The sequence below is a fragment of the Ovis canadensis genome, chromosome 9 (assembly GCF_042477335.2).
Source record: "Ovis canadensis isolate MfBH-ARS-UI-01 breed Bighorn chromosome 9, ARS-UI_OviCan_v2, whole genome shotgun sequence".
NCBI classification, from domain to species: Eukaryota; Metazoa; Chordata; class Mammalia; order Artiodactyla; family Bovidae; genus Ovis; species Ovis canadensis.
Window position 1 is genome coordinate 30405464 of NC_091253.1, and position 27911 is coordinate 30433374.

Consider the following 27911-nt stretch of genomic DNA (forward strand, 5'->3'; position numbering starts at 1 on the left):
TCCACTCCAATATTCTTGCCTGGGAAATCTCATGGACAGAGGAGCCTGGTGGGCTACAGTCCCATGGGGTCACAAAGAGTCAGACACCATTGAGTAGTGACTAACACTTTCACTTGGGGTTCTTTAGGGGTTCTTTAGGAAGAAGCCATGTCCACACCCCCTGCAGCTAGAGTTCTCTTTACCTACTGCAAAAATGTGTCTGTCAGGCAGCTGAGACCAGTGGTTTCAGCTGTGCATGACTCAGTCAGAGTGAGCAGAGATGTGCAGTCTTCATGGCTTGCTAGGAGCTGTAGTTGAGCAAGTCACCACGATTCCTGTGCAGAAAGTGAGCTTCAGGAGAGCAGGGACCAACGCACCAGCCTGGTCGTGGCGGTGACCCCGTTGGTCGCCCCGGTGACCTGCGTGTGGGAGCGTTGAGGAGGTTCTGGGGTGCTGGACGAAGGAATGCCCCGAGGACAGCAGATCCTCCGATTCTGGCGGCAGCGGGCAAGACCTAGGTGGGGACCGAGCAGGGGAGGAGGGAGGCAGCCCCTGCCTCAGGGCGCTCGCCTGTGCAGGGAGGCGTGGGCCGCATGCAGGCACTCGGGGGCAGCTGATGGTCGGGGTGCCATCAGAGACAGTGGGGCTGCGCTTCTCCCCCTGGGAGGGCGTGGCCTTCCCAGCGAAGAGGCTCGGAGCCCTGAGGCTGGGGCCGGCCTTCCCGTGAGTTGGGAGCCCACAGTGCTGCAGTCAGGAAAGCAGGACAGCTCCCCAGGGGGACGGATGGAGTATTTTCTACAATCTGTGATCAAATGAGCGGTTCAGTAAAGAGAGCAGGAACTGATGGACGTGGCAGAAGGAGCTGAGACCAAAGCCAAGGTTGGGACATACTTTTTCGTGGGCCCTGGTGGATAGTTGGGGAACGGAGGAGGACTAGCCCAATGGTAAGGATGCCTCGGCAGTTGAGCCGTCAGCCCTGCAGCAGTGATGAGCATCGTAAAGCTCCACTTACCTTATGAGCTGAAACACGCTCTCACATGTGGTCCTGTGTGCCCGGGCCTGGCGACTTTTGCCAAGGCCCTTGGTAACTCAGTTTAGTGGAATGAACAGCTGCTGCTTCCCGTGCTCAGCATCTGTGCCCTTGGAGATCCCAGACCGTGGGGAGGGGCCGTAAGGGACACACTGTCAAGTGCGGTGGACGGTGCAGCAGTCACGAGAGGGGATTCGGTGGCACTGATTAGGAGTCCAGGAGGAATTCTGCTGCAGGCCGAGGTGGAAGGGCATCGTGGTTGGAAGGAATTGCTTGGGTTGGAGAAAGGCCTGAGGGAGCATGCACTGTATGCACTGCTTTTTTCACAGTGGACAAGGGGATGTGTGTGTGTGGACATGTATGCGTATACCTTCCTTCAGATGCACACACACATGTATACATCTGTTTCTGTCTGTTTTTTCTCCTCCGACAGGTGTGAAGCCCTTCAAGTGTTCCTTGTGTGAGTACGCGACTCGTAGCAAGAGCAACCTCAAGGCTCACATGAATCGTCACAGCACTGAGAAGACCCACCTGTGTGACATGTGTGGCAAGAAGTTCAAGTCCAAAGGGACGCTGAAAAGCCACAAGCTCCTTCACACCGCCGACGGTGAGTGAGTGACTCCACAGCGAGCTTTTTCCCTTAGGACTGTGGTTTGAGGCGGACCTTCCAAGTCTGGCCTACGCCGTGGTTGTATGTAGAGCAGGGAGGAGCCAGAGTCTGGAATTTCTCTTCTGAAGGAGGGCAGAGTGACCTCGCCTGCTTCCTCAGTGCCCCAGGCTCTGTGCTGACCCCACCTGTGCTTGCTGGACACTTGCTGCACGTGTGTGTGTGTGTGTGTGTGTGTGTGTGTGTGTAAGCACATGCATGCATGTGTGGGGGGTGGGTGTGGAGGGGACTCTGCCCCAGGGAATAAGGCATCCTCAGGAGACCTTGATCTGGAAGTTTCAGTCCTGTTCAACGCTCCTTTCCCGCCTGAGCCTAATGACCTTGAGGAGCAGCCGGGACTCTACCTGGTGTGTGTCCCAGTCAGCAGGAAAGTCATCTGGCAAGGAGCCAGAGAGACAGAGAAAGGCAGAATTGCACAGTTGTTTTAGGAAGACAGGCAGCTATACGGTAAAAGAGCTATCACATTTAAAATTCTCCTTTAAACCACAATCATATGAGGGTCTTCTCAATATTCCATGTAATGAGATTAATAAACTGTACCAACGAAATGTTATTTTAGCGCAATTATGTACAAAAATCGGAGTCTGCTGTAAAAAGTGAAGTGGCTTCAACGGAGATTTTTTACTTCAGTGCACAGAGGAGGATCCTGCTGGTCTGTCCTGCCTTTAATATGAGGTGGTTCTGGGGATCTGTCGTGTGTGCTGCCAGTGAGCCCGAAGGGCTCGGGGAGAAGCTGAGTGCTTAGCCCGAGATCCGTCGGGACTTAGGATCAGGTTTGCCTCGGGCTGGACCAAAGCCAGAGCCCTGCTGTTCATTCAGACTCAAGAAGTGTGCTATAAATTAATAAATCTGTAATCAAAATAGTTAAAAATACAATGACAGTAAAGCCATCGTGTCCTGAGTAATGGAAGCATTAAGGCATGTAATTATTCATGAATTCTCACACCTCCGCCAGCAATAAGCCTCTTTGATGTTTCTTGACAGGGTAAGCATATTATTCCCGGAAGTCCCCAGTGATGCCCCAGTTATGAGAGTCCCTGGGCCACTGGGGTGGGGTCTGGAGGGCTGAGAGGGGCACCGTGGCCTCTGCCTGGCCCCAAGCTCCGGGCTTGGCACTGAAGGGCGTTGAGACGATGGCACTCACGTCTGATCGGGCACCACGGACAGGCTGTCGGGGTCTTGGGAGGATGGGATTAGCGTGAGCAGCCATGTCCCAGCCAGCATCCTCGGGACACTCAGCCTGTCCCTCCTGTCTCCCCACCCGCTTCCCCGAGTTCATCGGCAAGGAGGGGAATTCAGATGGACAGAGATGTTTTTCTCATTTAGTTGTTGTTTCTTTGGGTAAGCTAGGGAGCCTCATGAGCTGTTTGGCAACTTCTGAAACAGGCTTTGAATCCTCGGGGAAGTGTGCTTATATAGGGCCTGGCTACCTTGATGAGGCTCCCAGCCTGTAGCCATAGGGTTCCCACTTTACTCAGAGCCACGCGTGTCTTTAGAGCTGGCCTGAAATGATGTGGCTTTCAGTGCAGTTGTTGTAGCAGTGATAATTCCATAGGTTGCTCCACAGAGAAGCTACGTTGGAGCAGACAGAGCTGGAGAGGCGTCAGTCTTGCCTGCTCCCACCTGGTACAGTGACCTGGGTCCGCCGACCTCTCTGCACCTCGGTTTCCTCCTAGGGAAGCGGGGATGGTTGTGCCTCCCTGTCTACTGGGTGTGAGGGTGAGCTGCAGGCGATGCCCCGCTCCTCGCCCAGGCCTTCTTGGGGCCCCCAACTCAGTCTTCTTCCTGGTGCCTCCTCAGCCCCAATCTTCACACCGAGGACTCTTCTGTCCACAGCTGCCCCCTCAGCGGTCCTGTCTGCTGCATGGCCTTACACACAATTTTTAAAAATTATTTTTCGCTGCGCTGGGGCTGTTCCTGTTCAAGCACTTTCTCTAATTGTACCGAGTGGGAGCTACTCTCCAGTTGCAACTCACAGGCTCTCGAGCTTGGGCTCAAGGGTTGTGGAGCTCAGGCTTAGTTGCTCCTTGACAGTTGGGATCTTCCTGGACCAGGGATCAAACCCGTGTCTCTTGCACTGGCAGGTGGGTTCTTATCCATCATACCACCAGGGAAGTCCTTGGGTCTCTTTTAATGAGGTAAAAAGAAACTTAGTAATTATCCTTTCCTTTACCTGCTTGTGGATCTTAATTTTTCACGTGTATTGGCTTCTTTAAAGTGATCTAGCCTTATTTATTCATTCCTATTTCCCAAAGGAGCTCATTACTGTGCCTTAGAAGTGATAGGCCGGAATGGGTGACGGTTTTAGTTAAACAGATTTGCCAGTCGACATGTACAAAGAGAGATATTGATCTATAAAGGGCCCGATTAAACCCTTGGCATGTATGCCAACAGGTACAAGAATTTAATGCAGAAATCGTGCTGGTAACACATCTCCTCACTTTTGACTTTAAAGAGGGTCTAGACACATGTTACGTGGTCTAGAGGTTTGTACATGATTCTGCCTACCCAGAACAGATGGGAAAGGTTCAGTGGTGTAGTACCTTTGTGTTATGTAATCAAACAGGAATTCTCTAATCATGAAATGAAAAGCTCTTTGAAGTTCAATGCCCCTTCTTCCCCCAATCCAACCTTCCCTCTTACACTGGAGATGAAGAAGTTTCCTGGTAAAATTTGCAAAGAGGAATTACCCAAGCTTCAAACTCTCTGGTATGTGTAGTAATTGGACCAGTGGAGAGTTGAATATAGAAATGAGGTCTGAGTGGAGGAAGTACCACTTTTCCCCTTGCTTCTTCAATTTATAATAAGAGATCCCATGGCTCCACATTGAAATATTCTAGGAGATTTAAGTCCAGAGTTTTTGCAAGGTCCTGTTTCCTCTGAAAATCACAATCATTCTAGGGTAAAGCAGACCCGCTTATCTGTGTCCTCTTTACTTCAAAGAACATGCACTTTAGAACAAAGAAGTTAAAAGAAGACGGTACTTGAGCAGCCATTTGGGTAATCTTAGCAAGTCCACTGACTAGGCTGCAGTGAGCCTGGCCTCGCCGAAGCATCCTTCTCCTGCTCTTCCTCTGACTTCCTGCTGGAGAGAAGGTTAAGGGTCATGGGTGGGAATGGGGCAACAACGTGAACACAGTGGGTTTTTTCTGTGACTTATCTTCACTGGCTGGGTTCTGGTGATGGGCAGGAGAGGGGAGGGCTAACTCCAGGATCCAGGACACCCACTTCTCTGTGCACCCTGCCGAGGGCCACCTGAAGTTCTTTTTCTGAGGTTTTTATGAACCATAAGAGTAACTGAACTCATACTCTAAAATGAACCGCTGAGCTGACTGAAGTTAGCTTAGACTAACACGCAGATTTAACTGTTGAGTTAGGCTTGGTTACCTACAGTCTCACCTGGGCAGAGGAGTCTCAGCTGCAAATACCTGGCACAGTGTCTCAAATTTAATCCAGATCTGGTGCCACGTCCTTCCCTGGTCTTTTATCACGCTCTGCCTTCTGTTTCTCTCCCTGTCTAATGCTGATCCATTCCTCCTGGTATCAAAACTGGTGTACTAATTACAGAGAATCATCCGTCCCTCACTACGGTTGCTTCAAGTTCAGCTAGTAAAGTGCAGAGACTTCTTAAACGGCCTTTTTATTGCTGTAGCTATTTCTGTTCTGAGTTGCCATTGCACAAATTACCACAGATGTCAGAACTGGAAAGACATGTTTCGCTTTGCAAAACGCCTGCTGCACAATGCCTGCCTGCGATGCCTCCCACAGGGTGCATTTCTCACTTGAGGCAGCCGACCCGTGTGTGCCAGGCTGTGTGGAGAGGCAGTGCAGCAGAGTGGGTGAGACCTTGGGTCCCTGGGGCAGTCCTGGGTCTGAACCACTTCTTGCCTGAGTGCCTTTGAGCAGGTGCCTCATCATCCCTGTTTGTAACTTGGGGTCGATGACGATTCCTGTGCGTTGCGGGTACATTCATTTCCCACGGCTGCCGTATCAGACCGCCACACATGTAGTGGCTTCAAACAACAGGTTTACTATGAGACAGCTCTGGAGGTCAGAAGTCTAAAATCGAGGGGTCAGCAGGACTGCCTTTCTTCTGGAGACCCCTGGGGAGAATCTGTTGCTTTAAGCTCTCTGGCCTCTAGAGGCTGCCTGCATCCTTTGGTTTGTAAGCCCCTCCTTCATCTCAGCCAGCACATAGCGCTCACTCCCTCTCTCCCTCTGCTTCTGTCCTCACGCCTCCTTTCTGAGTCTGCCCCCTCCCCCCAATAAGGACCCTTGCTGTTTCACTGGGCCCACCTGTGTAATCCAGGATCATTCCCTAACTCAAGATTTTTAACTTGATCCCATCTGCAAAATCCCTTCTGCATATAAGGTGATGTCTACAGGCCCTGATCCACTTGCCAGTACAGGAGATGCAGGGTTGATCCCTGGGTCGGGAAGACCCACTGGAGGAGGGCATGGCAACCCACTCCAGTATTCTTGCCTGGGAAATCCCATGGACAGAGGAGCCTGGCGGGCTACAGTCCACGGGGTTGCAAAGCTGTCAGAACTGAGCAACTAAGCAGCACTTTTGCGGGGAGGGCACGATTGCCTTAGCACAGTGGGGTTGTGGGGAGGTTAACTGGGCCCCCACACACCGAGTGTGTCCGCTCATTCTCAGTGCTGGGCGTGTGTGCCTGCCCTCTTAGTGATCAGTGTCCCCGTGTACCCAGCCACCTCAGCACAGGGTGGGCTTCAGCACAGGATGTACCTCGACACAGGAGGCACCTTGACACAGGTACAGACAGATATTTGTGGTGATTAATCTGGATCGCCTGTATCATTTAGGAAAGATCAAATTCCTTTTCTTTCAAATATTCCTTCACTAGGAAGGCACAGCGCAATAGTTAACATTTGAAGAGTATCAGTTTTGAAAAGGGTAAAGGCAGTTTTCTGAAAAATTTGCTTATGCAAAATACCACCTTTTTCAGTAAGACTGGATAAACAGTCATAGGAAGGCATTTTCGCTTTTATGCCTCCTGGTATTTTTATAGTTTATACAGATCTTTTTTTTTTTCTCTAAGTATTTTAGTGCTTCTTCAAGTTTAAGGTACACACGAAGCTTGATTTGGCAGGAATTGTTTAACTTAGCAGATATTTCAAACATGCTGCCTTAAAGCGTGTTTTCCATCTCTGTCTTTGTGTTCTGATGGAATCCAAATGCCAGAAGACAAGGGGACAGTTTTATTTTCTTCTGACAGTTTAAGGTTTTTCTGCCATTCCATTCATCCCTGGTTTTATATAGAGCTCTATTTAAAGTAACTAAGCAGCTGGAGCCATCCTTGGGGAAACTCATCAAGCCAGATGAGGGTGTAGTAAGAAACAAAGAAAGACTGCAGGTGTGTGTTTCTTTTCCTTTTAAAGAATTTTTTCCAGTTTTATTGAAATACAGTTCACATGTAATGTTGTATTAGCTTAAGGTGTTTGATACACGTATACATTATGAAGTGGCTGCCACAGTAAGGTTATTTAACATCCATCACCTAGTTATTTGGGGGCAGAGTATGGTTTCCTTTTTTCCCTCTCATTATTACAGCTTACATTGCGGGGAACTTTTTTTTGCATATAAACCTTTCCTTCTTTCAAATTAATTTCCTAGGACATATTTCCAGGAGCAGGAGGGCTGTTCCACTTTGGTTCTTTTAATCATGTACCGCACTTCCAGCTTACTTTTCAAAAAATTACATCAGAAGCTTAGCAGTGTTCCTGCTGAACTTTCTCATTTTTAGCATTGCATCTTATTCAAGATGTTCAGTTTCTTAGTTCAGTGGATATCAAATATTATCATTTCATTATACTTGTTAGTGTTTTGATGACTCAGGATATCAGTCAGGTGAATTAGAGGAGGGGTCCCCAACCTCTGGGCCGGGGACTAGTACCTCCTGTCAGATCGTTAGATTAGAAATTAGGTTAGAAATAAAGTGCACGATGGATGTAGTGTGCTTGAATCATCCCGAAACCATTCCCCCATCCCCAGTCTGTGGAAAATTTGTCTTCCATGGAATCAGTCCCTGGTGCCAAAAAGGTTGGGGACTGCTGAATCAGAGGATATGATGGATTAAATCAGTAATGTGCTTGAGGAATTTGTAACGTTGACTAGTTCCTAGCACTGTGTGTAAACTTCTTTGCGGTCATTGAACTTCTTTTGATTAACTAAATTGGATTTAATCCTCTCTTGAGTGCCTTGTTTGTTCATGCCCTTTCTTCTGGGTTTGCTTTGAGGAGTGTTGGTGTTTTTTATTCTTGCACTCGTGGATCCATTCAACATCTGTATTTGCTGGGCCTCTTTTGGTTGCTGTTGACAGAAGCTCACTTGAGGTCACTGAAACAGAAAAGGGACATTTATTGTATCCTGCAGAGACTGTCCCTTGGACTGCAAGGAGATGAAACCAGTAATATTCATTGGAAGGACTGATGCTGAAGATGAAGCTCCAATAGTTTGGCCACCTGATGTGAAGAACTGACTCATTAGAAAAGACCCTGATGCTGGGAAAGATTGAAGGCAGGAGGAGAAGGGGCTGACAGAGGATGAGATGGTGGGATGGCATCACCGACTGGATGGACATGAGTTTGAGTAAACTCTGGGAATTGGTGATGGACAGGGAGGCCTGGTGTGCTGCAGTCCTGGGGTCGCAGAGAGTTGGACGTGACTGAGCGACTGAACTGAACTGAACTGCAGAGACTTAGACACTTGCGTGTGTGTTCTAAGATTTTTTTTTTTTTTAATGTGGGCCATTTCTACAGTCTTTATTGAATTTGTTACAGTACTGCTTCTTCTGTTTTATGGTTTGGTTTTGGGGCACGTGGGGTCTTAGCTCCCCGGCTGGGGGTCGACCCCCCACCCCTGCATTGGAAGGTGAGGTCCTAGCTGCTGGCCCTTTGGGAAGTCCTGGGGCCCTGGTGTTTGGGTTTCTCCTCCTCAGGACTGTTGTTGCCTCCTCTTCCTGTGTCTGGGCCCCGTCGCCCTTCTGTCTTAGCTTGCCCATCGCTTCCCTACAGAGGCCTTCCCTGATGGCCCGGCCCCACCCTGGCCCCCTCCTCCCCCACCCTGCCACGCTGCCGACTGTGGCTGGTCGAGGTCCCTTAGCTTCCCTCGTGAGCCCCAGGGGGCGCGGGCTCCCATCAGCTCCCGTCTGTGCTCCGGGCCCAGGCCTGGCCTCGCACCGCCCCCCTGCCCCCCGCGTGGCCCCTCAGGGAGAGCTCGTGGGGTGGAGGTCTTCATCCCTCACCTTCGCTTCTCTCGGCCTCCTTGTCCTGATGCTCTCTCTCTGTCTCCCATTGCAGTTGGTTTGTTCACTTGCTTCGTCCACAGAGTGGACATCTAATGACCGGCATCTCCTGAGTTACGTGCCTCAGATCCCCACAGTTCAGGTTCCTGGCCCTGTCGGGTCACTGTCCACTGTGGTCCCATCATCTGCAGCTGCGGGCGGGGGGACAGGGGCTGGGGTGGTGGCAGGCGGGGGCAGGGCTGTGTGGGTGTGGAGAGTGGGGGGAGGAGGTTGTGGGGATAGCCGGCATGGGGAGGGGCAGGGCGTGTGGCTGAGCAGCCTCCTGCTGGGACGCTCCTATCACCGGAGCTGCCAGCACAAGGGCATGAGATGAGATGTCCGCTCTCCCGTCGCCAAAGTACAGCCACCTTGAGGAGGCACCATAGGGACGACTCCATGAGCCATCCCCCCACCCCCCAGGTAATTAGGCATTTTGGATACAGCAACAGGTAATGCCAGCAGCAATCAGAGAGAAAACGCAGATTCCCCCACCATCATGATGCTCAATGAGAACCAAGATAAATCAATAAAATGGGGGGGAGGGAGTATATTACAACTGAGTTATGAAGATACCTCAGTTATTGAGAAATGCAAGTATGAATATGAGGTTGTTCAATTTCAATGTGAAAATGTCACAAAATGAGGGATGTCAAAAATGAATCAGTGAGAGGAATCTTTTCTTTTTCCTCTCCAATGTAGGTCATGTTGTGTTCATTTTTTTTTTAACTTTTTATTTTACATTGGAGTATAGTTGATTAACAATGTTATGTTAGTTTCCTGTGTACAGTAAAGTGGCTCAGTTATATATATACATGTATCTATCCTTTTTCAAATTCTTTCCCCATTTAGGTTATTATATAACACTGAGCAGAGTTCCCTGTGCTATACAGTAAGTCCTTGTTGGTTATCCATTTTAAATGTAGCCGTGTGTATGTGGATTCTTATGTAGCTGTGACCCAGGGCTTCGGGGTGCACATCCAGGCTCTACCACCAGCTGCTTCACAACCTGACAGGTTGCTCAGCTTCTTGTTCCTGGTTCCTCTTTCGTAAGAGGGGTGTCCTGCCTGTGTCCCGGGGCTCTGTGGGTTCTGGGTGAGATCAGACAGGCCAAGTCCTGGCACAGCTGTTGATAGCCAGCAGCTCAGTACGCAGAGCTTGCCAGGCATGTTGTGTGAGAAATGAATGAAGTTTTTTTTTTTTTTTTTTAACCCACCTCCTTTTTCCTTTGTCATCGTTTCTTTCTCTTCCCAGGCTGCTCTGGGACTCACACTGACACAGCCATTTGCTCTGCGTCACCCAGCCCTTTGAGGTCACTCTAACCTCAAGTAAATTCTGCGTTTCTAGCCGGTTCTCCCGGTGATACCCAGGAGTATCTCGATGGAAAGCAATCTGATAGTCTCAAATCATTGCTTTTTTGTGTTTAGTCATGTGTCTATATTGCATTACTTTAACTAGGCAGCAAAAGATTCTGTCCAGTGCTCTCCCAGGCCTGTTTGGTGGGGGCGTCAGCGGTTGCTGGAAACATTTGTCATATTTATTGCCTGAGCTCTGTGCCTCGTAAGGGATGCTCTTAGGAGCTGCCTTCTCTCCTTGTCTCTTGCTGAGTCCCGGGAATATATCCATAAAAGGCTGACTCTGGCTCTCCAACGAGGTGATTCCATTTATTCATTTCAGGCACTAATCATTTTTAGCACTTTATCTCTTACCGTTTGATCCAGATGTATTAGTAATGAGTGAAAATATTTATCAATGTGGAGAGTGGTTTTATCAGCTTTCCTCCCCACGCTGTGCCGGTGGGGAACCCAGACACCATTCTGCTTAGGCTGCCTGGCACAATAATGATTTTCTGGGTGAGTCACATGCCAGCAGGGATGTATGATTGTCTGAGTTTAGGTAGGAGATGTATAGCAATGGATGGCCTTCTCTTGAAAAAAAGATGATACTGTGTTCAATAAAAGGTGTTAATTGCTCTCTTGTTGTTATTATTCAGTTGCTGAGTCATACCAACTCTTGGCCACTCCTTGGACTGCAGCACGCCAGGCTTTCTTGTCTTTCACCATCTCCTGGAGTTTGCTCAAACTCATGACCATTGAGTCGGTGATACCATCCAACCATCTCATCCTCTGTTGTCCCCTTCTCCTCCTGCCTTCATTCTTTCCCAGCATCAGAGTCTTTTCCAGTGAGTCCGCTCTTTGCATCAGGTGGCCAAAGTACTGGAGCTTCATCTTCTGCATCAGTTGTTCCCGTGAATATTCAGGTGTGATTCCCTTTAGGACTGATGGGCCTCTGTCAGCACAGTGATATCTCTGCTTTTTAATATGCTGTCTAGGTTTGTCATAGCTTTTCTTCTGAGGAAATTGCTCTCCAGTTAAGACTGATTTGCCTTAAGCATGAAAAGGTTTTCCTCAAGCTTTGGACTTGAGGAATTAGTAGAATCTAGAGCTTGGGGGTCATTCACCTGGAACGACAGGTACAGTTGCTGTATTTCTGTTATTTCTATATTTCTGTTAGCTGTGTTTCTGTATTTCTGTTAACTGTTTCCCTTTTGCTGCTCCTATTGAAAGTATTATTCATGTGAGTTGTCCAAAATTTCCTTTTTGTTTCTTGCCCAGCTCAGTTTGGTAAAATGCACAGGCTGGTTTCAGTGTATGCCATGCATTTAGGCACTAGGAGTGCCAGAATGAGCAAGACATGGTTCCTGCCTTTGGGTGGCCGATGGCAGGTGGCGACGATGCCGCAGAGGTGGGGCATCAACAGAGCGTGTGGAGTGCTGGCTCCTCACCTGCCTGTGCCAGAGATGTCGATCAGCTTGAGTTTTGTGTTAAAGTGAAGAATGACCAGATGCCAAGAGACAGTGCATCCTAGGCATGGAAAGCATTAGCAGAGGCTCAGGGGTCTTAGACTGCAAAGGCAAAAGAGGAAGTCAGAGAGAGGAGTCGGGAGGGGAGAGTCAGTTCTGGTTCTGGGAACCTTCTGTGCCCCAGCCCTGGAACCTCCGCTTTGACCCATTGTTGGAGTTGTTGGGGAGCACAACAGGAAGGGCTGTGGGCGTTTCTGTGTTAGATCAGAATGGAGGATGGGGCTTCAGGATGGATGGATGTACGGTGGAGGGAGGGAGAGGGTGGGTGATGGATGGGGGGGGGGTTACCTGAAGGCAAGGAAACTGGTTCAGAAGGCTTTTACCACTGCCCAGAAAACAAATGATTGGGGTCTAAAACCAGTGTGGAGGCTTTAGAAACAAAGGGAAATAGATAGAAACATATTAGGAGTTGAAATCAGGTGCTAAAAAAATGAGGTGAGTGAAGCTGGGGTCGTGGTGATGTTGAGGCAGGCTGCCAGGTCTCTAACTTGGGTGATGAGGTGAGTGATCCCCTAGGAAGGTCGGAAGTGGAACCCGTTTGATGGGTGAGACAGTGAGTCCGGATTAGAACAAGTGTGAGTAGAAGATAGGATTTAATATCAAAGGTTTACAAAAGAAGGAGAACGGGAGTGTGGCTAGGGCACTTGGACTTCAGTGTGTAAAGGGTGGAGATGGGAGACAGTGTCTCCAACACGCGGAGAGTGAACAGAGAGGCACGGAGGGGTGGGAGGGGCGTGGAGTCAGGTGCAGAGGGCTCCCTAAGCACAGCCCATCGCAGAGCCATGTGCAGCGGAATCTGTGAAAAATAAGGGCTGGAACCTGCCTGTGGCTTGGTTGGCTGGCATCGTTGGTCACTGATCAGCTTGGTGAGACAGGTTTCGGGGTGAGCTGATGCCATCTTCCAGAGGGTGGGTTCAAGAGCGAGTAGGAAGGGAGTGTGGAGGCTGCAGAGGGGGGCAGCTTTTTCAGCCAGCTTGTCACGAAAGGAGAGGCGGGCGCGTCCCCAGAAGGGGCCGGTGTTCCTATGGTGCCATGTGCAGTGACCGTGGTCCTTGTCCCTGAGTAGAGCTCAGCGGCCATTAGGAGTTCTTGACGAGTGATGCTGCTGTGAGAAGTAGGTCACCTTTATATTTGGTTGCACGTTGCTGTTTTGGCAAGTTGTTTTATTTTTCCTCATCGGGGGGTAAAAAATGTAGCTTGCCTCATGTATCCGTCGATTTAACACGTGGGCTTGTTTATCGCATTGCTGAATGTTTACAAATTTCTGAAACGTTAATCCTCTGTAAAGGCTGGTATTTCACATTTCTCTGTCGTTTTCTCTCTAGCACCCCCTCGAATCTGCCTTTTACACGCCTACCGGAATTGTTGCTTAGTCGCTCAGTTGTGTCTGACTCTTTGCGACCCCCGTGGACTGTAGCCCACCAGGCTCCTCTGTCCATGGAATTTTCCCAGCAAGAATCCTGGAGTGGATTGCCGTTTCCTTCTCCAGGGGATCTGCCTGATCCAGGGATCGATCCTGCATTTCCTGTGTCTCCTCCATGAGCAGGCAGATTCTTTACCACTGAACCACCTGGGAAGCTCCCTGCCAGAGCTGGGAATTCCCAAACACAGATCTTTTCTCTGGCTGAAGGGCATCCTGCAGCTCCTCCCGGCTCTCGGGCTGGGGTCCCGGCTCCTAGGGAGACCCTGAGGCCCCTGGCGTCTGACCCCCGATTCTCCCCCGGCCGAGGCTGCTGCCTTGTGCTTCCCTGCCGGTTCCCCCCTGAGGTCCTGGGCCCCCCACCCCCCCGATGGCCCGGGGTGTCCCAGGGCCTTCATTCCCGCCCCAGGCACACGCAGCGGCTGTAGCCTGGCCCCGCTCACCTCCTTCTCCTTCTCTTCAGGGAAACAGTTCAAGTGCACGGTGTGTGACTACACGGCCGCCCAGAAGCCACAGCTGCTACGGCACATGGAACAGCACGCCTCCTTCAAGGTAAGGGCGCCCGGCCAGCGGAGCGGACCTCCAGGTTGGAAGCGCGCCGCTTCTCGCAGACGGGGAGAGCCTCCTTCCCCTCCCCTTCCGGCTGAGCCAGTGCGTGTGGGGCCGTCGCAGGGCTGCAGGCCCCCCTGCAAGAGTAGCACTTCTCTGTACTTTGGGAACCAGGGCCAGGAAGAGTGTTATGGGGATGCAGACTGGAGAAAAGGCTTACTCTTGCTGCAGTAGGAGGTGTAGAACAGGCTTTTGGACTCGGTGGGATTAGGAGAGGGTGGCATGATTTGAGAGAATAGCGTTGAAACTTATATATTACCATATGTAAAGTAGGCAGCCAGTGCGAGTCTGATGCATGACGGGCGTCCAGAGCCCGCACTCTGTGACAGCCTGGAGGGGCCACCACAGTATTGGAATTATCCTCCATTTAAAACGAATAAATAGATTTAAAGATATGTGTGTCTTAGAAAAACCTGGCGTGATTTAGAGCAAAGAGTATCTTTTTAAGGACAAGTGTGTGCACTGTCAGATCCTGGACTGCCCTGACGTGGCAGGTGTGATGATGCTGGGCTGGCAGGCGCTGGTGAGAGAGCTGGAGACAGGCTCACATGCCTGGCATGGCACCAGCCTGCAACAGGGGCTCTGGAGACCCTGGCTCTCCTGATCTCTGCTTATTCTCTCAGTACCTCCAGTTGATGTTTCTTCCATGTAGATGGTAATTCCCCTGGACCATGGCTTATGGTGCTTACTGGCAGCAAGACCTCTGGTCCCCTGAATTTGTTTCATAAAAAGTACCGCTCAGCACTTGGCAACTTGACCCTTAAAATCAGTGCTGCTATTGCTGGCATGCACATGTGGAGACAGGAACACGATGCTGTGAGATGTTCGTTGAAATCACGCCCACCACTGGGTCCCGGTAGAACGTGAAAGGGACTGTGAACGGCCACACTTGGAGGTTGCATTTATTGAGCATCTCCTGTGTGCCCGCATCGTGCCAGGAACTTCACCCACTTCACTCTGATTCCACACAGTAGATGTCATTGCCCAGATTTGACATCTGAACAGCCTGCATCTCAGACAAGTGACCCCCATGCATCTTGACTTGACGCCCAGATCCACAGACTTCAGTCACTGTTAGAATCTCAGCCAGCCTGTGTCATCACCCTTTCTGAGGTGACACTCCCTGTCAACAAGCTCATCTGATGCTCAGAACAGCCTTGGGGTGAACTCACAGGAAGCCCATGATCCCTCCTCTTGTTGTTAAGAAGCCAGATGGCTTGGGGTGGGATGAGGGCTCTGGTGGTTTAACTGTCCAGGAGGTGAGAGAGCCAGAACTGGGACTTGGCCTCAGGGTCCCAGGCCTGGGTGTCCCTCACCAGATCTCAGCCCTTCGCTGTTGGCAGAGAGGGGCCAGTTGGGGCATCTGAGGCTGCCATGCCTGTCGATTCTGTAGCTGCTTTAGCGTCTGTACTGAACATGGGTTTCTTAGGTGGGATCCACGTGTCACCCAGCGGGAGTGCGAAACGTCTCAATCGGGATGTTCTGTGTTTGCGTACATTGTACGTAGTGAAAGTTCAGGGCTTTATGTCCATTCCGCAGCTCATAGACGTGTTTCTTTGAGGAGGGACTCTGGATTCCCTAGACTGGTGCAGTGACAGGATTGGAGGATGCACGCCAGGGAGACTTTGACTTCACAGATGAGAGATGCAGACCCGGGGAGGCTGATTTCTGTCCTTGCTGTTCCAGGGTCGGAGCTAGACTTCTAATCTGTTCTAGGTCTCAGTGTGGAGCATCTTCCCTTCCTAACCAGACATAGCTGAAAGGTTCTCTGCCCTGAAATCCTTGTGGATTTGTTCCTCAGTTTTACATCTCTAGTTTGTATGCAGAAGAAGTGCATTTGGGAATGGTTTAATTGAGGTATGTGTGGTCTCCATCCACAGCTGCACTGGGGGGCTTGGGGAGCCCCACTAAGCTGGACCCCAAGTCTTGGCCAGTTTCCCGTGGGCTCCCTGTGGATGTAGGTGTAACCCCCGGCTGAGTGGTGCCCCTGCTGGGGATGAGGTTCAGTCTTGAGTGAGAACCAGTGAGTCAGTCCTGGGCTCCTCCCTTCCTTCAGGTCTTGGTGCTCTTCTTGTAAACACGTGTGTAAGTCATGCTTCTCAATTGCCTGGGGCCAGCGAGGCAAAATGAAGCTGACGCCTGCCAGCTGCCCTCATCCCAATAGTAATTGTCCTTTTCCTTTCCTCTTGGTCCGTTAGTTTTCCATTACGTTGTTACAAATTACCTCCACCTTCGTGACTTAAACAGCACAAGTTCATTGTCTTAGGGTCTCCGTGGTTCAGAATTCCAGCATGGGCCCCTTTGTCTGTCTGCAAAGCCAGTGGCCATCCTCATCCTTCTCCTCCTCTGATTCTCTTCTGCCTGCCTCTTCCAGCTCGTTTGGACCCTAGTGACTACAGTGCATGCACTTAGATAACCCAGGACAGTATTATCTTAAAGCCAGAGGATCAGCAACCTTAGTTCTACCTGGGTCTTAATTCCTTTTTGCCTTATACATAAGGTTCCAGAGATTAGGACATGGTCATCTTTGTGCTTAGTCACTCGGTCGTGTCCGACTCTTTGGCACCCCATGGACCATAGCTTGCCAGGCTTCTCTGTCCATGACATTCTTCAGGCAAGCAGACTGGAGTGGGTAGCCATTCCCTTCTCCAGAGGATCTTCCCAACCCAGGGATGGAACCCGGGTCTCCTGCCTTGTAAGCAGTCATCTTCAGGGAGGGTGTTATTCTGCCCCTGAATTCCCCTCCTCTTTTTCCTTCCTCTCACATCTACTCTGTGGTAGAAAATTTTCATCCATGCCAATAAACATAGCATGCATCTCCCGTTTTCCCTTTTCCTACCCTCAGTAAGCATGATGAAGAAGTCAAGCCTCAGTGTTTTCCCATCCCAAGATGAGACTTCCAGTCTTGGGGCAGCATTGCTCATCTGTTGCAGTGCGCTTGCTAGAGGAAACAAGTTTGCCTGGAAACAGTTTGCTTCTCTAGACCTGGATGTGTGATTTTCAATATATAATTTGTAATAGGAAACACGGTAATAAGGGCAGACTCCTGTATCACCTTTTAAAATTACATGATATAATTTATGTATTTTTTAAGAATGAAATTAAAATGTGTTCACTAAATAAGATTTGGAAAATGCTTTCTTATCCTTTTCCCTGGAAAGATCTTTGGTGATATTTTTAGACACGATTGAGGTCACACCGTAAATGAGTACTTTATTTTTTTGATGGGGATTAGCATGTCGGCTTTATCAGTGATAGAGCTCTATTGGAGAATGTGGCTTAGACAAGTAGCCAGATGGTTTGCTAAGAATACCCCACTCCTAAGTTTGAGTAATCTCAACAGCTAAAGGCTAGACTGGGGCACCTACATGCTTTAGGCATTGTACATATTGCCTTGCCTTTTTAATTAAAAAACTTTTTTTTTATTTTTGGCTGTGTTGGTTCTTCGTGAGCTTTCTCTAGTTGTGGTATGCGAGCTTCTCGTTGGGGTAGCTTCTCTTGTTGTGGAGACAGGCTCTGTATCTCAGGCTGCGTAGTTGTGGCACGTGGGCTTAGTTGCCCTGCAGGATATGGAATCTTAATGGAGCATCAGAGATCGAACTCGTGTTCCCTTTATTGGCAGGTGGATTCCTAACTGCTGTACCACCGGTCCAGTACTGCCTTTTTTTTTTTTTTTTAAATTGTCATTTCATAGGCCTTTTCTCATTACATGAAAATTCATTCATTAACTGCTTTTAATGGCTGCGTAAGGATGAGACTCATAGTTTTAATTAACCATTCCCCTCATAACTGCACAGTTTGGTCATTCCCAGTTCCTGCTGTTGTAAGTAGCCCTGTAGTGGTCGTCATCCCAAAAGCATTTTTCCAGTTCAGCTCAATCACTCAGTCGTGTCCAACTCTTTGTGACCCTCTGGACTAGAGCACGCCAGGCCTCCCTGTCCATCACCAACTCCTGGAGTTTACTCAGACTCATGCCCATTGAGTTGGTGATGCCATCCAATCATCTCATCCTCTGTCATCCCCTTCTCCTCCTGCCTTCAATCTTTCCCAGCATCAGGGTCTTTTCCAGTGAGTCAGCTTTCACATCAGGTGGCTAAAATATTGGAGTTTCAGCTTCAGCAACAATCCTTCCAGTGAATATTCAGGGCTGATTTCCTTTAGGATGGACTGGTTGGATCTCCTTGCTGTCCAAGGGACTCTCAAGAGTCTTCTCCAACACCACAGTTTAAAAGCATCAATTCTTCGGCACTCAGCTTTCTTTATAGTCCGACCCTCACAACCATACATGACTACTGGAAAAACCCTAGCCTTGACTAGACGGACCTTTGTTGGCAAAGTAATGTCTCTGCTTTTCCATGTCACCCTAAATTCCATGGACTGTGAAACACCGGGCGAAGCCTGCCAGACCACTGAGGATTCACAGTGAAGGTGTTGTATATGCTTCTTGAAGCTGTAAATAAAGTGCATTCCCTAAGGTGGAGCTGACACCTAACCTTAAAGAGATGCCAGGGAAGATGCTCGGATGAGAGGAACCAGTGCTGAGCGGGGAGTCTCTGAACAGACACAGGCTTGTTCTCGCGTCCCGGAAGCTCTCTGCTTCTTACACGTAAACAAGCCACACGCTGTGCTGGAAGCAGCGTGATCAACAGGCAGACTCACTTGTGGAGTTTTCTCCGTTACGCTCAGATGAACCCGTGACTCTGCTGATAGAAATGTCCTCAGTCGTAGGGCTGGTGGATACCATGCCAGTCTCCCTGCACTGTAATAGTAAAGAGTAACTTTATTTAATTTAAAAACATTTTAAAATAATTTTAGTCTGATCATAGTTTCAACTTGTGTTTGCAAATCACTCATTCTAAGTATTTTCCGGGTGTTAGGTTTTCCTTGTATGTACTTTTAAGACGTTGGTGCTATTTTACTTTTGTTGTTGTTTATGGCCTTGGAGTTAGGCAGACGAGGGTCAAAATCTGGATGCCACTGCTTACTAACTAGGTTACCTTCTGGGATTCTGATCCTTCGCCTTTTTGGGCCATTGTCTCCTTGCTTGGAAATTGTGAACGAACAATGATACCGTTATTTCAAGGGCTGCTTTAAGAAGGAGGGGTTGATTTGAGGGAGCAGATTAAAAGGAAAGTGTCCCCAGAGCTTGGGGCAGACTTGGACCATTAGCCCTGTGCAGGCCAGCCTGAGGGAGGAGGTGCTAGGAGGACCTCAGACTTGCTGTGTAGTAACAAGATCGGGGGTGGAGCAGCTCTGGCCTCGGGCACCGTTCCCATCAGGCTAGTTCTCTTTCAGTAAGCCTGGAGGCCAGCCCAGCATCCTCGACTCCACTGCAGTCTGTGTGCTTCTGACGCATGCACTCCACAAGTCCAAGCTGCCAGCCACTGTGCTGGGTTTCGAACTGTGAGGTAAAGGTCCTGTCTGGGTGTGCATACGAAGAGCACTCCTGTGCATGGCATAGAGCTGATCTTGTTAGTGCCCGTGTGTGTGTGTCTGCGTGCCTCTGCACAGCCCCTCTGACTCTCACTGCTCTTTGGTGGCAGTACTCAGTCCGTTTGCATTCAATGTAAGTTTTGACGCGCGACACGCGCCTCAGCGGGCAGTGAATGTCGACGTTCTCCCTCATGTCGGTTCTTCGATCCTCTCATCTTCTCTTCTGGCTTCTTTCGGGCGAATTAGGTGTTTTCCAGGTTTCCATTTTGTCTCGTCTGTTGACTTTTTCCTCTGAGAGTAGAAATTTTCTTTTTCAGGTACGCTTTTTAGGACAGATGTAGAACTACAGAAAAATTGTTACAGTAATATGGAGAGTTTCCATACCCCACATACCCCCGTCTCTCCTGTTATCAGCATCTGGCGTTTATATAGTACATTTGCTGCATGAGCTGCATGTCACTATTAGCTAAAGTCCATATTTTATTCAGATTTCCCTACATTCTACCTGATGTCCTTTTTCTGTTCCAGGAGCCTATTACGATGCTGTATTGCGTTTAGTCACGATGTCTAGGCTGCTTTTGGACGGGACAGTGTCTCAGACTTTCCCCAGTTTTTTGATGGCCTTGGCAGTTTTGAGGAGTACTAGTGAATAGTAGTCAGTCGTGTCTGACTCTTTGCGACCCCATGGACTATACAGTCCACGGAATTCTCCAGGCCAGAATATTGGGATGGGTAGCCTTTACCTTTTCCAGGGGATCTTCCCAACTCAGAGATCGAACCCAGGTCTCCTGCATTGCAGGCAGATTCTTTACCAGCTGAGCCACAAGGGAAGCCCAAGAATACTGGAGTGGGTAGCCTATCCCTTCTCCAATAGATCTTCCCGACGCAGGAATCGAACTGGGGTCTCCTGCATGGCAGGCGGATTCTTTACCGGTTGAGCTACAGGGAAGCCTTTGGAGTACTGATGAGGTATTTTACGGCATATTCCTCAGCTAGGATTTGTTTACTTTTTAGATATACCTTTTTTTAAAATTTAGTTTTTGTTGTTTTTTTTCTTTTTTAGTCGCTACTGTAGACATTACACTATGCATATTCTAACACATTCTACACTATGTATTCTAAAACTAACTGCAGATATGCTATTTCATAAACAATGGAAAAACTATGAATCATAATTCATATTACTCCCCTCCTACCCTTTGGGTTCTTATTGTCACATATATCATTTCCCTTTGTGTTCTAAACTCCTCAGTGTAGTAGTATTTTTTTCTTTAAAGAGCACTTAAAAATACATATGAAAAATAATCTTAACATTTCTTTTTCGTTTACTTACTTAGCCTTTCTGGTGTTCTTTATCTTTTCCTGCAAGCCTAGCTTCCATGTGATAAATTCTCCTTCAATTTGGAGAACTTCTTTTAGCATTTGTTATATGCTGGTTTGCTGGAGTTTAATTATTTTAGCTTGTGTCTGTTTGGAAATTCTTTGTCTTCATTTCTAGAGGACTGTGTTGATGACTAGATTTCTAGGCGGACATCACTCTAAAGGTATTGTTCCATTACATTTTGTCTTTTATTATTTTTGAGCCTTATCATTTCCTCTTATATATAATGGTTTTCCTCCCTCTGCCTTAAATATTTAAGATTTTTTTTCCTCTTTGTTTTTTCATTGTATTAACGTCATTAACCTTAGGTGTGGTTTCCTAGTGTTTACTTTCCTGATGTTTTAAATCTGTTGGTTGATATCATGTGTGAGGTTTTGGCCATTCTCAGCCGTGATCTCTTTAAATACTGCTTCTGCCTCATTTGCCTTCTCTTTTTTTCCCTGTAGGACTGTAATACCTCCTGTATTGAACTGTTTGATATCTCACAGCATTCAGATGATTTCTTTCTTTCTCTCTCTAATTCTTCTCTTTGTGCTTCAGTTATGTGATTTGTATTAATCTTTAAGTTTACTTATTCTTTCTCTGATATGTCAGTTCTGCTGTTTAGATGTTCAAATGAATTATTCATTTCCAGGTTTCTTTGATTTATAGCATTTACATTTCGTTCTTTTTCCTCTGCTAAAACGTACATATCATTTGTTCACACATGTTTTCCATTAGAGTCTTGAACATTTTTATCATCTTTATTTAAATATTTCTGTCTAGTAATTTCAACATCTGAGTAATCTGTGCCTCAGTTTCTGTTGACTTTTTTCCCTGAATTGAGTTACATTTTCTTCTTTGCACATCTCATAATATTTACTTGGATGCTTGATGTTACAGTAGAGCCTGATCCCCATTGCAGTGGGGACTGCACAGAGGATAGCAGGCCTGATGCTGTCCTTTCGAAGGTGTGATTGTGAGCGTGGCCCTTGGTTGGTGCGTGGTTGCTGGGATGGTCCTGTGTCTCTGTGGCTTTCTGCTCCCTGGGCAGCTCTTTCCCATCCCTGCCCAGCCTCAGGAGAGCATGCAATGTACCTGCTGAAGGCTCCATGCTTTGATGAGGGTGGTGGTGGGCTTCCTCTCTCCTGTCCCGTGTCAGCCCAGGAGTCCTTGCTGCCTTTTCTGTACACCCAGTGTGTGCCAGGGCAGGCGGTGTTGGGGTGAAGCCAGGCTCGTGTCTGATGCCAGGCTCGTGGGTCTGGGGAGAACCATCTTTGTGTAAAAAGCAAGTACATTATCTGCTGTGAGACAGTTATGCGCTAAGCTCTGTGGGAACCCCAAAGAGCAGCTAACTATTCCAATTCTGTCATTTTTTAAGAAGCTATGTTATAATTGAGTTAATAGAGTATTATGTTATCATATAAAATCTATAGCTGTTGAAACCTATAGCAACTGAAAAGTTATGGTTGACCGATGTTCACAAATCAAAGGGAATTCGTGTAATCCCTTGTTGTATTTCTGACAATGAACTTGGTCCCAGAGGTGTTCGTTCACAGTGTGTCCATGGGAAGCTGAGTCAAGTATACTATATAGAAGATGCCAGACAGCTGAGCTCATGGAATGGGTAAGGGGCTTAGATGCTGAACTGCGCAGAGGGGCTATTTGGACAAAGTCAGCCAGGATGTGGTTGTGTAACTAAATCACTCTCAGCTTCCAGTCTAAACTTAGTAAACAAGGAAGTGTAAGTACAGAAATGATCTCAAAGAAGCAGAGTGTTGAGAACCACGCATTCGTAAACAATTCAAGTTAATCCTCAGTCTGAGATCCTCAGTATCCCCCAGCATGCTGAATCACCTGGTGTTGCTTGTAGCAAGCATCATGGCTTTATTTCTGCTACAACATCTGTTACCCAGGAGGTGGTTTCGTGCTTCCACCAGAAACTTCGGCCACAGGGAAGTGGTGGCCCAGTGGCTAACACTCTGAGCTCCTAATGCAGGTGGCCTGGGTTCGGTCCCTGGTGGGAAAACTAGATTCCGCACGCTGCAACTAAGGCATGGTGCGCCAAATAAATAAATACAAAAAAAAAAAAAAGCTTTCACCACAGTGTTGAATGTTCAAGTATCTTGTATCAGAAAAAAAAGACAGATGGACTGATCCCTTTTATAATAGCCATCTGCTGGGCATTACAACAGGTGTGTCAGTATTTACCTTATTTTGCCTTCAAAGATGCTATGATGTAGGTATTAATCTTCCCGTTTTACAGATGAGGAAACAGGCCCAGAGTCCTGTTAAGTAATATACTCAGAAATAACAGTTGGTGAATAGTGGAGCTGGGATGTTGAGCTGTATCTTCGTAGACAGAGCTACCCTCGTCCCCCACCCTCCACTTTCTTTACTCTCAAGCCAAGTGGAGGGACATTTTGACCCCCTTGACCTCTTTACCCCTCACTGCTTTGATTGTGTAAGCCTGCAGTTGGATGTTTATCCATCAAAACTCCAACAAAATCTTTATGTAAAATGCTGACTGAATGTAAACGTAGCAGCCCTAGCATTTCCCAAGTTCAGTGGAAATTACTGAACTGTGGTACAAAGAGAGTAAGAAGTCAAGTGGAGGATTGTCGTTAGTAGTTTTTATTTTGCTTTTTAGTTCTTAATTTCCACAAAAGTGAAGAATCTGAGATTGTTTCCCTTTTTTCCTTTAAGTGTGTGTGTGTGTTTGTGGAGGAGGAAGGGTCATGGTGGGGAGCAGAGGGTCAGAGGGGGCCATTTATTTATTTTGAACTGAAACATCTCTGCTCAAAACCTGTTGCACTATCTTCAGCTTCCTTGTATTTTAGATTTTTTAAAACACTTTGGGGGGGATAAAAAAGGGAAATTGGATTGTTTTATGTTAAATTAAAATCCTGTCTGTCTAACAGTATGCAATACATTCTCGGGAAATATTGCATTTTGACAGCATAAGTGATTACCAAAAAAATCAATAATTGGAGAACGCTGAAGAGTCTTCTAAGCTCTTTCATGGAAAGCAATTAGTATGGATTGATTTACTGTTATTTATCGTGATGAGATAATTGCCTCAATGTAAAGCCATTTTGGAGCTTGTGGTACCCCATGGCTTTAAAACATTTATTCTTTTAAATTGTTTAATTTGTCTCAGGGCAGATTTTACGGCAGAGGTGGCTTTGTGCTTGGTGAATTGTGTGAAACCTGGCTTCTCCCTGGATCCTTGGTCCCGGGCTTGGTTTTGTTTCCCTGTTGTGGTTGGCCCAGGAATGAAGTCCCAGCCTTGTGCTCTCAGGTTTACAATCCTCAAAAGACAAGCCCCCTGCCCCCCCCCCCCCGAAAAAAAATCACAGTTCTCTTCTCTTCTGCATAGATGGGCAGCTTTGACTGAGGGCTCAGGCTGCAGGGCATGGTGTGGCAGGTGGGACAAGGAGAAGGGGGTGGTGCTCTCATTCACATCGGCAGCATCCCTTCAAAGGCTTTGGCACAAACCTCTTTTTTTTTTTTAATGAAAAAACTTTTTTGGCTACACCATGTAGCATCTGGGATCTAGTTCCCCCACCAGGGATTGAACCCTCCTGCAGTAGAAGCACAGAGTCTTAACCACTGCCGTGCATGCGTGCCAAGTAGCTTCAGTCATGTCTAACTCTTTGCAGTGCTATAGACTGTGTCCCACCAGGCTGCAGTCCTCTGTCCACGGCATTCTCCAGGCAAGAATAATGGAGTGGGTTGCTGTGCCCTCCTCCGGGGATCTTCCCGACCCAAGGATTGAACCCACATCTCTTATGTCTCCTGCATTGGCAGGTGGGTTCTTTACCACTAGTGCCACCCGGGAAGCCCAACCTCTGAACTGTCAGAATTTCTGGCACAAAACTCTTTAAGGGTTGACCGTCAGGAATGTGAGTCCATGGATGTCCACTTGTCCCCAGCCCTCCTTGGGATGCAGGTCCTTTCCTTTCTGGAGTGTATCTCTTTGCCTCTGCCTCTGTGCCCCTTTTTTCCTTGTCTGTCCCCTGTGGCCGTCTGTGCATCCTTAGGCTCTTTGTGTGTGTGTTGGGTTGGGGGTTAGTGTACCAGTCCCTGCGCTTGGTTCTGCAGCTGTGTAGTTCACATCTGTCTCTGAACTCAGGCTGAGGAGGAGGCGAGAGAGCCAGGATTCTGGATACAAATACTCTCTAGGACTGTCCCTTCTCGGCATCACCACATGCGTGTTTTTCTTTCTGAGTGGCTCACTCCCCAGACTGGTGCAGACGTACTCTTTGGCGATTGACCTGGCCAGTGTGTGTTTCTCTTGCTGCAGGGTGAGGGGCCTGCACGTGGCTCTGCTGAAAGGGAGCAGGCTGTGAGGACGTGCTCTGAAAATCTGTGAAGCATTACAGTCTCCTAGCTCAGGACCTCACCCTGAGCATCTGCCAAAGTCCAGGCTTTTAATTTTTTCCATGATGTCTGATGGTACCTATGGAGGAGCTGGAAGGCTTTGAGCAAATACTGAAAATGTATTTGCTCCACTCATGACGAAGGTTGGGAGCTGGAACGAGCATAACGGAGCGTTATGAGCATTCATTCAGTGCCTGAGGCTGGGAACGGATGACGAAGGGTCAATAGGCCCGGCCTTGAGGCGTTCAAAGACTTCCTTTTGACCACCTGTTTCTTGGAGCAAGGACTGTTGTTTCATGATAAGACTCCCTTTAGTGTTTCGCCAAGGCTATGTTATGTCTTGGGCGGTGGGAACTGTATTTTATGCTTAAATGCTTTGATGTTTATCAAGAAAGGCTACGTGCAAGTCTGCTTTATGCTCTGTTCCCTGAGACCATGAAACTGCGCAGCTGGATAATAAACTTTGTCAGTCCACCAGAGGCTGTCCCTGAGTGTTCCTTTCAGAGTGCGGTTCTCCAAGCCTTACAGTACCTGGCAGATGGTGTGGTTCCTTGTTTATGTTAGAATGTTTCATCTGTGAGGCACTGTGTTCTAGTTTTTGTTCTAGACTCAGCATGGAGGCAACACTTAATTATCATCTGTAGAGTGAGCAAATGAGTAAACGAATCGATTCTATAGAACTGCAGTGACAAAGGCTAATCACGGAAGCCATCGAGGTGGAGGCGGGCTTCTGGGCTCCTAGCAAGGCTTGTAGCCACAAGGGCACGGAGTTCAGTGGCTCGTCCTTGCTGGGCCCTGCCTGTTCTTCACCCTGCCCTCAGTTCCCTGCGTGGCTTTGAACCCTCAGTACTTCCTTCCCTCGTAGCAGTGAGGGGCAGTGAGGTGAAAGTGAGAAAAAGCGCGTGTAACCAAGCATGCTCCCAAGGTCCCGGGGGCTCTAGATTCACCCAGCACTGTGACCCCTGGCTGTGAGCCAGACATGGCATGAGTCAGGAGGCCCCACGTGGCCCGGCAGGAGCTGTTCTCAGCAAAGTGCAGATTTAATGTCTAGAAGCTTGGTGTTTTTTCACGGCAGGCACAGTAAGCCCCGCTTCATCGTTATGTTTCTTTCAGGAGGTGTCTCAGTGGAGATTCCTGTCAAAGGGAATGTGTGCAACCTTTTTCTGGTGTGTTCCTTGGAAACCAGTGGAAATGTAGGCATGGGGGACTTCAGTGTGGCAATGTTGCCTACCATCTGACCCGCAGTTTTGGAGGTGGCGGGGAGCTCCATGGGCTATGCAGATGGGGGGCTGTGCAGTGAAAGGTCCCCATGGTGGTGTGGGGATAGCGAGGCTGGGGAAGCAAAATGAGCAGCTTGTTTTACCAGAACTTTCCAGGCTGGAGATACTCCTATGAAAACAGCACTATCTTTCTGGTTCTGTAACTGAAAACAGAAAGTCATTTGCAAAACTAAAAATACATCATAATAGGGAAAGCTGCAGAAATCACCTGTTTAATCCATGCCCCGGTTGAGATTGTTGCTAACGCGGGGCTTGTCTGCATGGGCCTTGCGGTCCACGCACGAGTGGCTGAGGGCCCCCAGCCCAGCCCAGCTTCATGCTCCTCAGCCTGACTTGGTGCTAGCTTGCATTTTAGAAAATTGGTATCCCCCTCAGACATTCATGAAAGAAAAATCTCATCTTCCTGCCGGGTTTCTTTGCTGCAGATTTACGGCTGTAAATCTTAGAGGTGTCCTACAGTCCAAGCCCCAGGGCAGCACTCGCATAATCCAGGACATCTCTCCACCGTGTAGCTTGAGTCAGGCTTGGTGATGCCACTGTGATAGTTCATATTTCCTCCGGGCCTGTCACCAAGGCTTTTAGAGAGAGCTCCCAACTGCGGTCTTCTTTTCGAACGTTTTCAGACATGCTGAAGGGCGGATGTGTAAGAACCTCGGTCTAGTGTCAGCATAATTTCCATGACACTGGTGAAAGAAAATAAAGGTAAAAATTGCTTTATATGTCAGGGGATAAATGCCATTGCTGCTGTGCTGTTATTAATATTAATAATGCCGCTCACTGGGTGCTATGCCATTCAAGGCATTTTATCTAAGTTATGTGTAATCATCAAAACCCTTGTGAAGAGAGTTTTTTTGGTCATATATCATTCCATTTGATCACCCATTTCTTTTTACTTCTGTTGTTGTGAGATAGAATGTACATCCAGAATGTCAGATGTACACACGAGCATGTGGGGGGGATGAATAATTGTGATGTGAACACGCATGTCCCACTGCCCGGAGATGGACCGTTGCCTGTCCTCAGACCTCCTTCATGGGCCCACCCCCTTCTCTACCCGAGGTGTGACTGTTAACCTGAAAATTACTTTCTGGTTTTCTTAGTGGTTCTACCGTTGGCGTATACATCCCTACGCAGACTAATTTAGCAACATTGTATTCTTTTGAACTTTATATTATCCATATATCTAGATCTGGATATGTATCTATTTATGGATTTACATATATATGGATTTATATATATATAAGGGCTTCCCTGGTGGCTCAGACGGCAAAGAATGCACCTGCAATGTGGGACACCAGGGTTCGATCCCTGGGTTGAGAGGATCCCCTGGAGGAAGGCATAGCAACTCACTCCGATATTCTTGCCTGGAGAATCCATGGACAGAGGAACCGGGTGGGCTACAGTCCATGGGGTCGCAGAGTGGGACACGAGTAAGTGAGCACACACACACACGTAAATCCACATCTAGATATATATCTATATCTAGATATATGGATTTATATGTGGAATTTATTTTATTCTTTGTTATGAACTGGGCTTTTTTATCAAATGGTATGCTGATGAGACTGCATGTCATCCTCCTC

General features: G+C 48.1%; 1 protein-coding gene across 1 annotated transcript in view; it reads left to right on the forward strand.

Moving 5' to 3' along the window:
- Window positions 1-27911, forward strand: part of ZFAT (zinc finger and AT-hook domain containing) — a 165792-nt gene that overhangs the window by 96631 nt on the left and 41250 nt on the right. The window contains exons 10-11 of the mRNA XM_069600939.1: window positions 1443-1616; window positions 13727-13815. Of these exons, the coding sequence (XP_069457040.1) occupies window positions 1443-1616; window positions 13727-13815 (263 nt within the window). The remainder of the gene's footprint in view (window positions 1-1442; window positions 1617-13726; window positions 13816-27911) is intronic.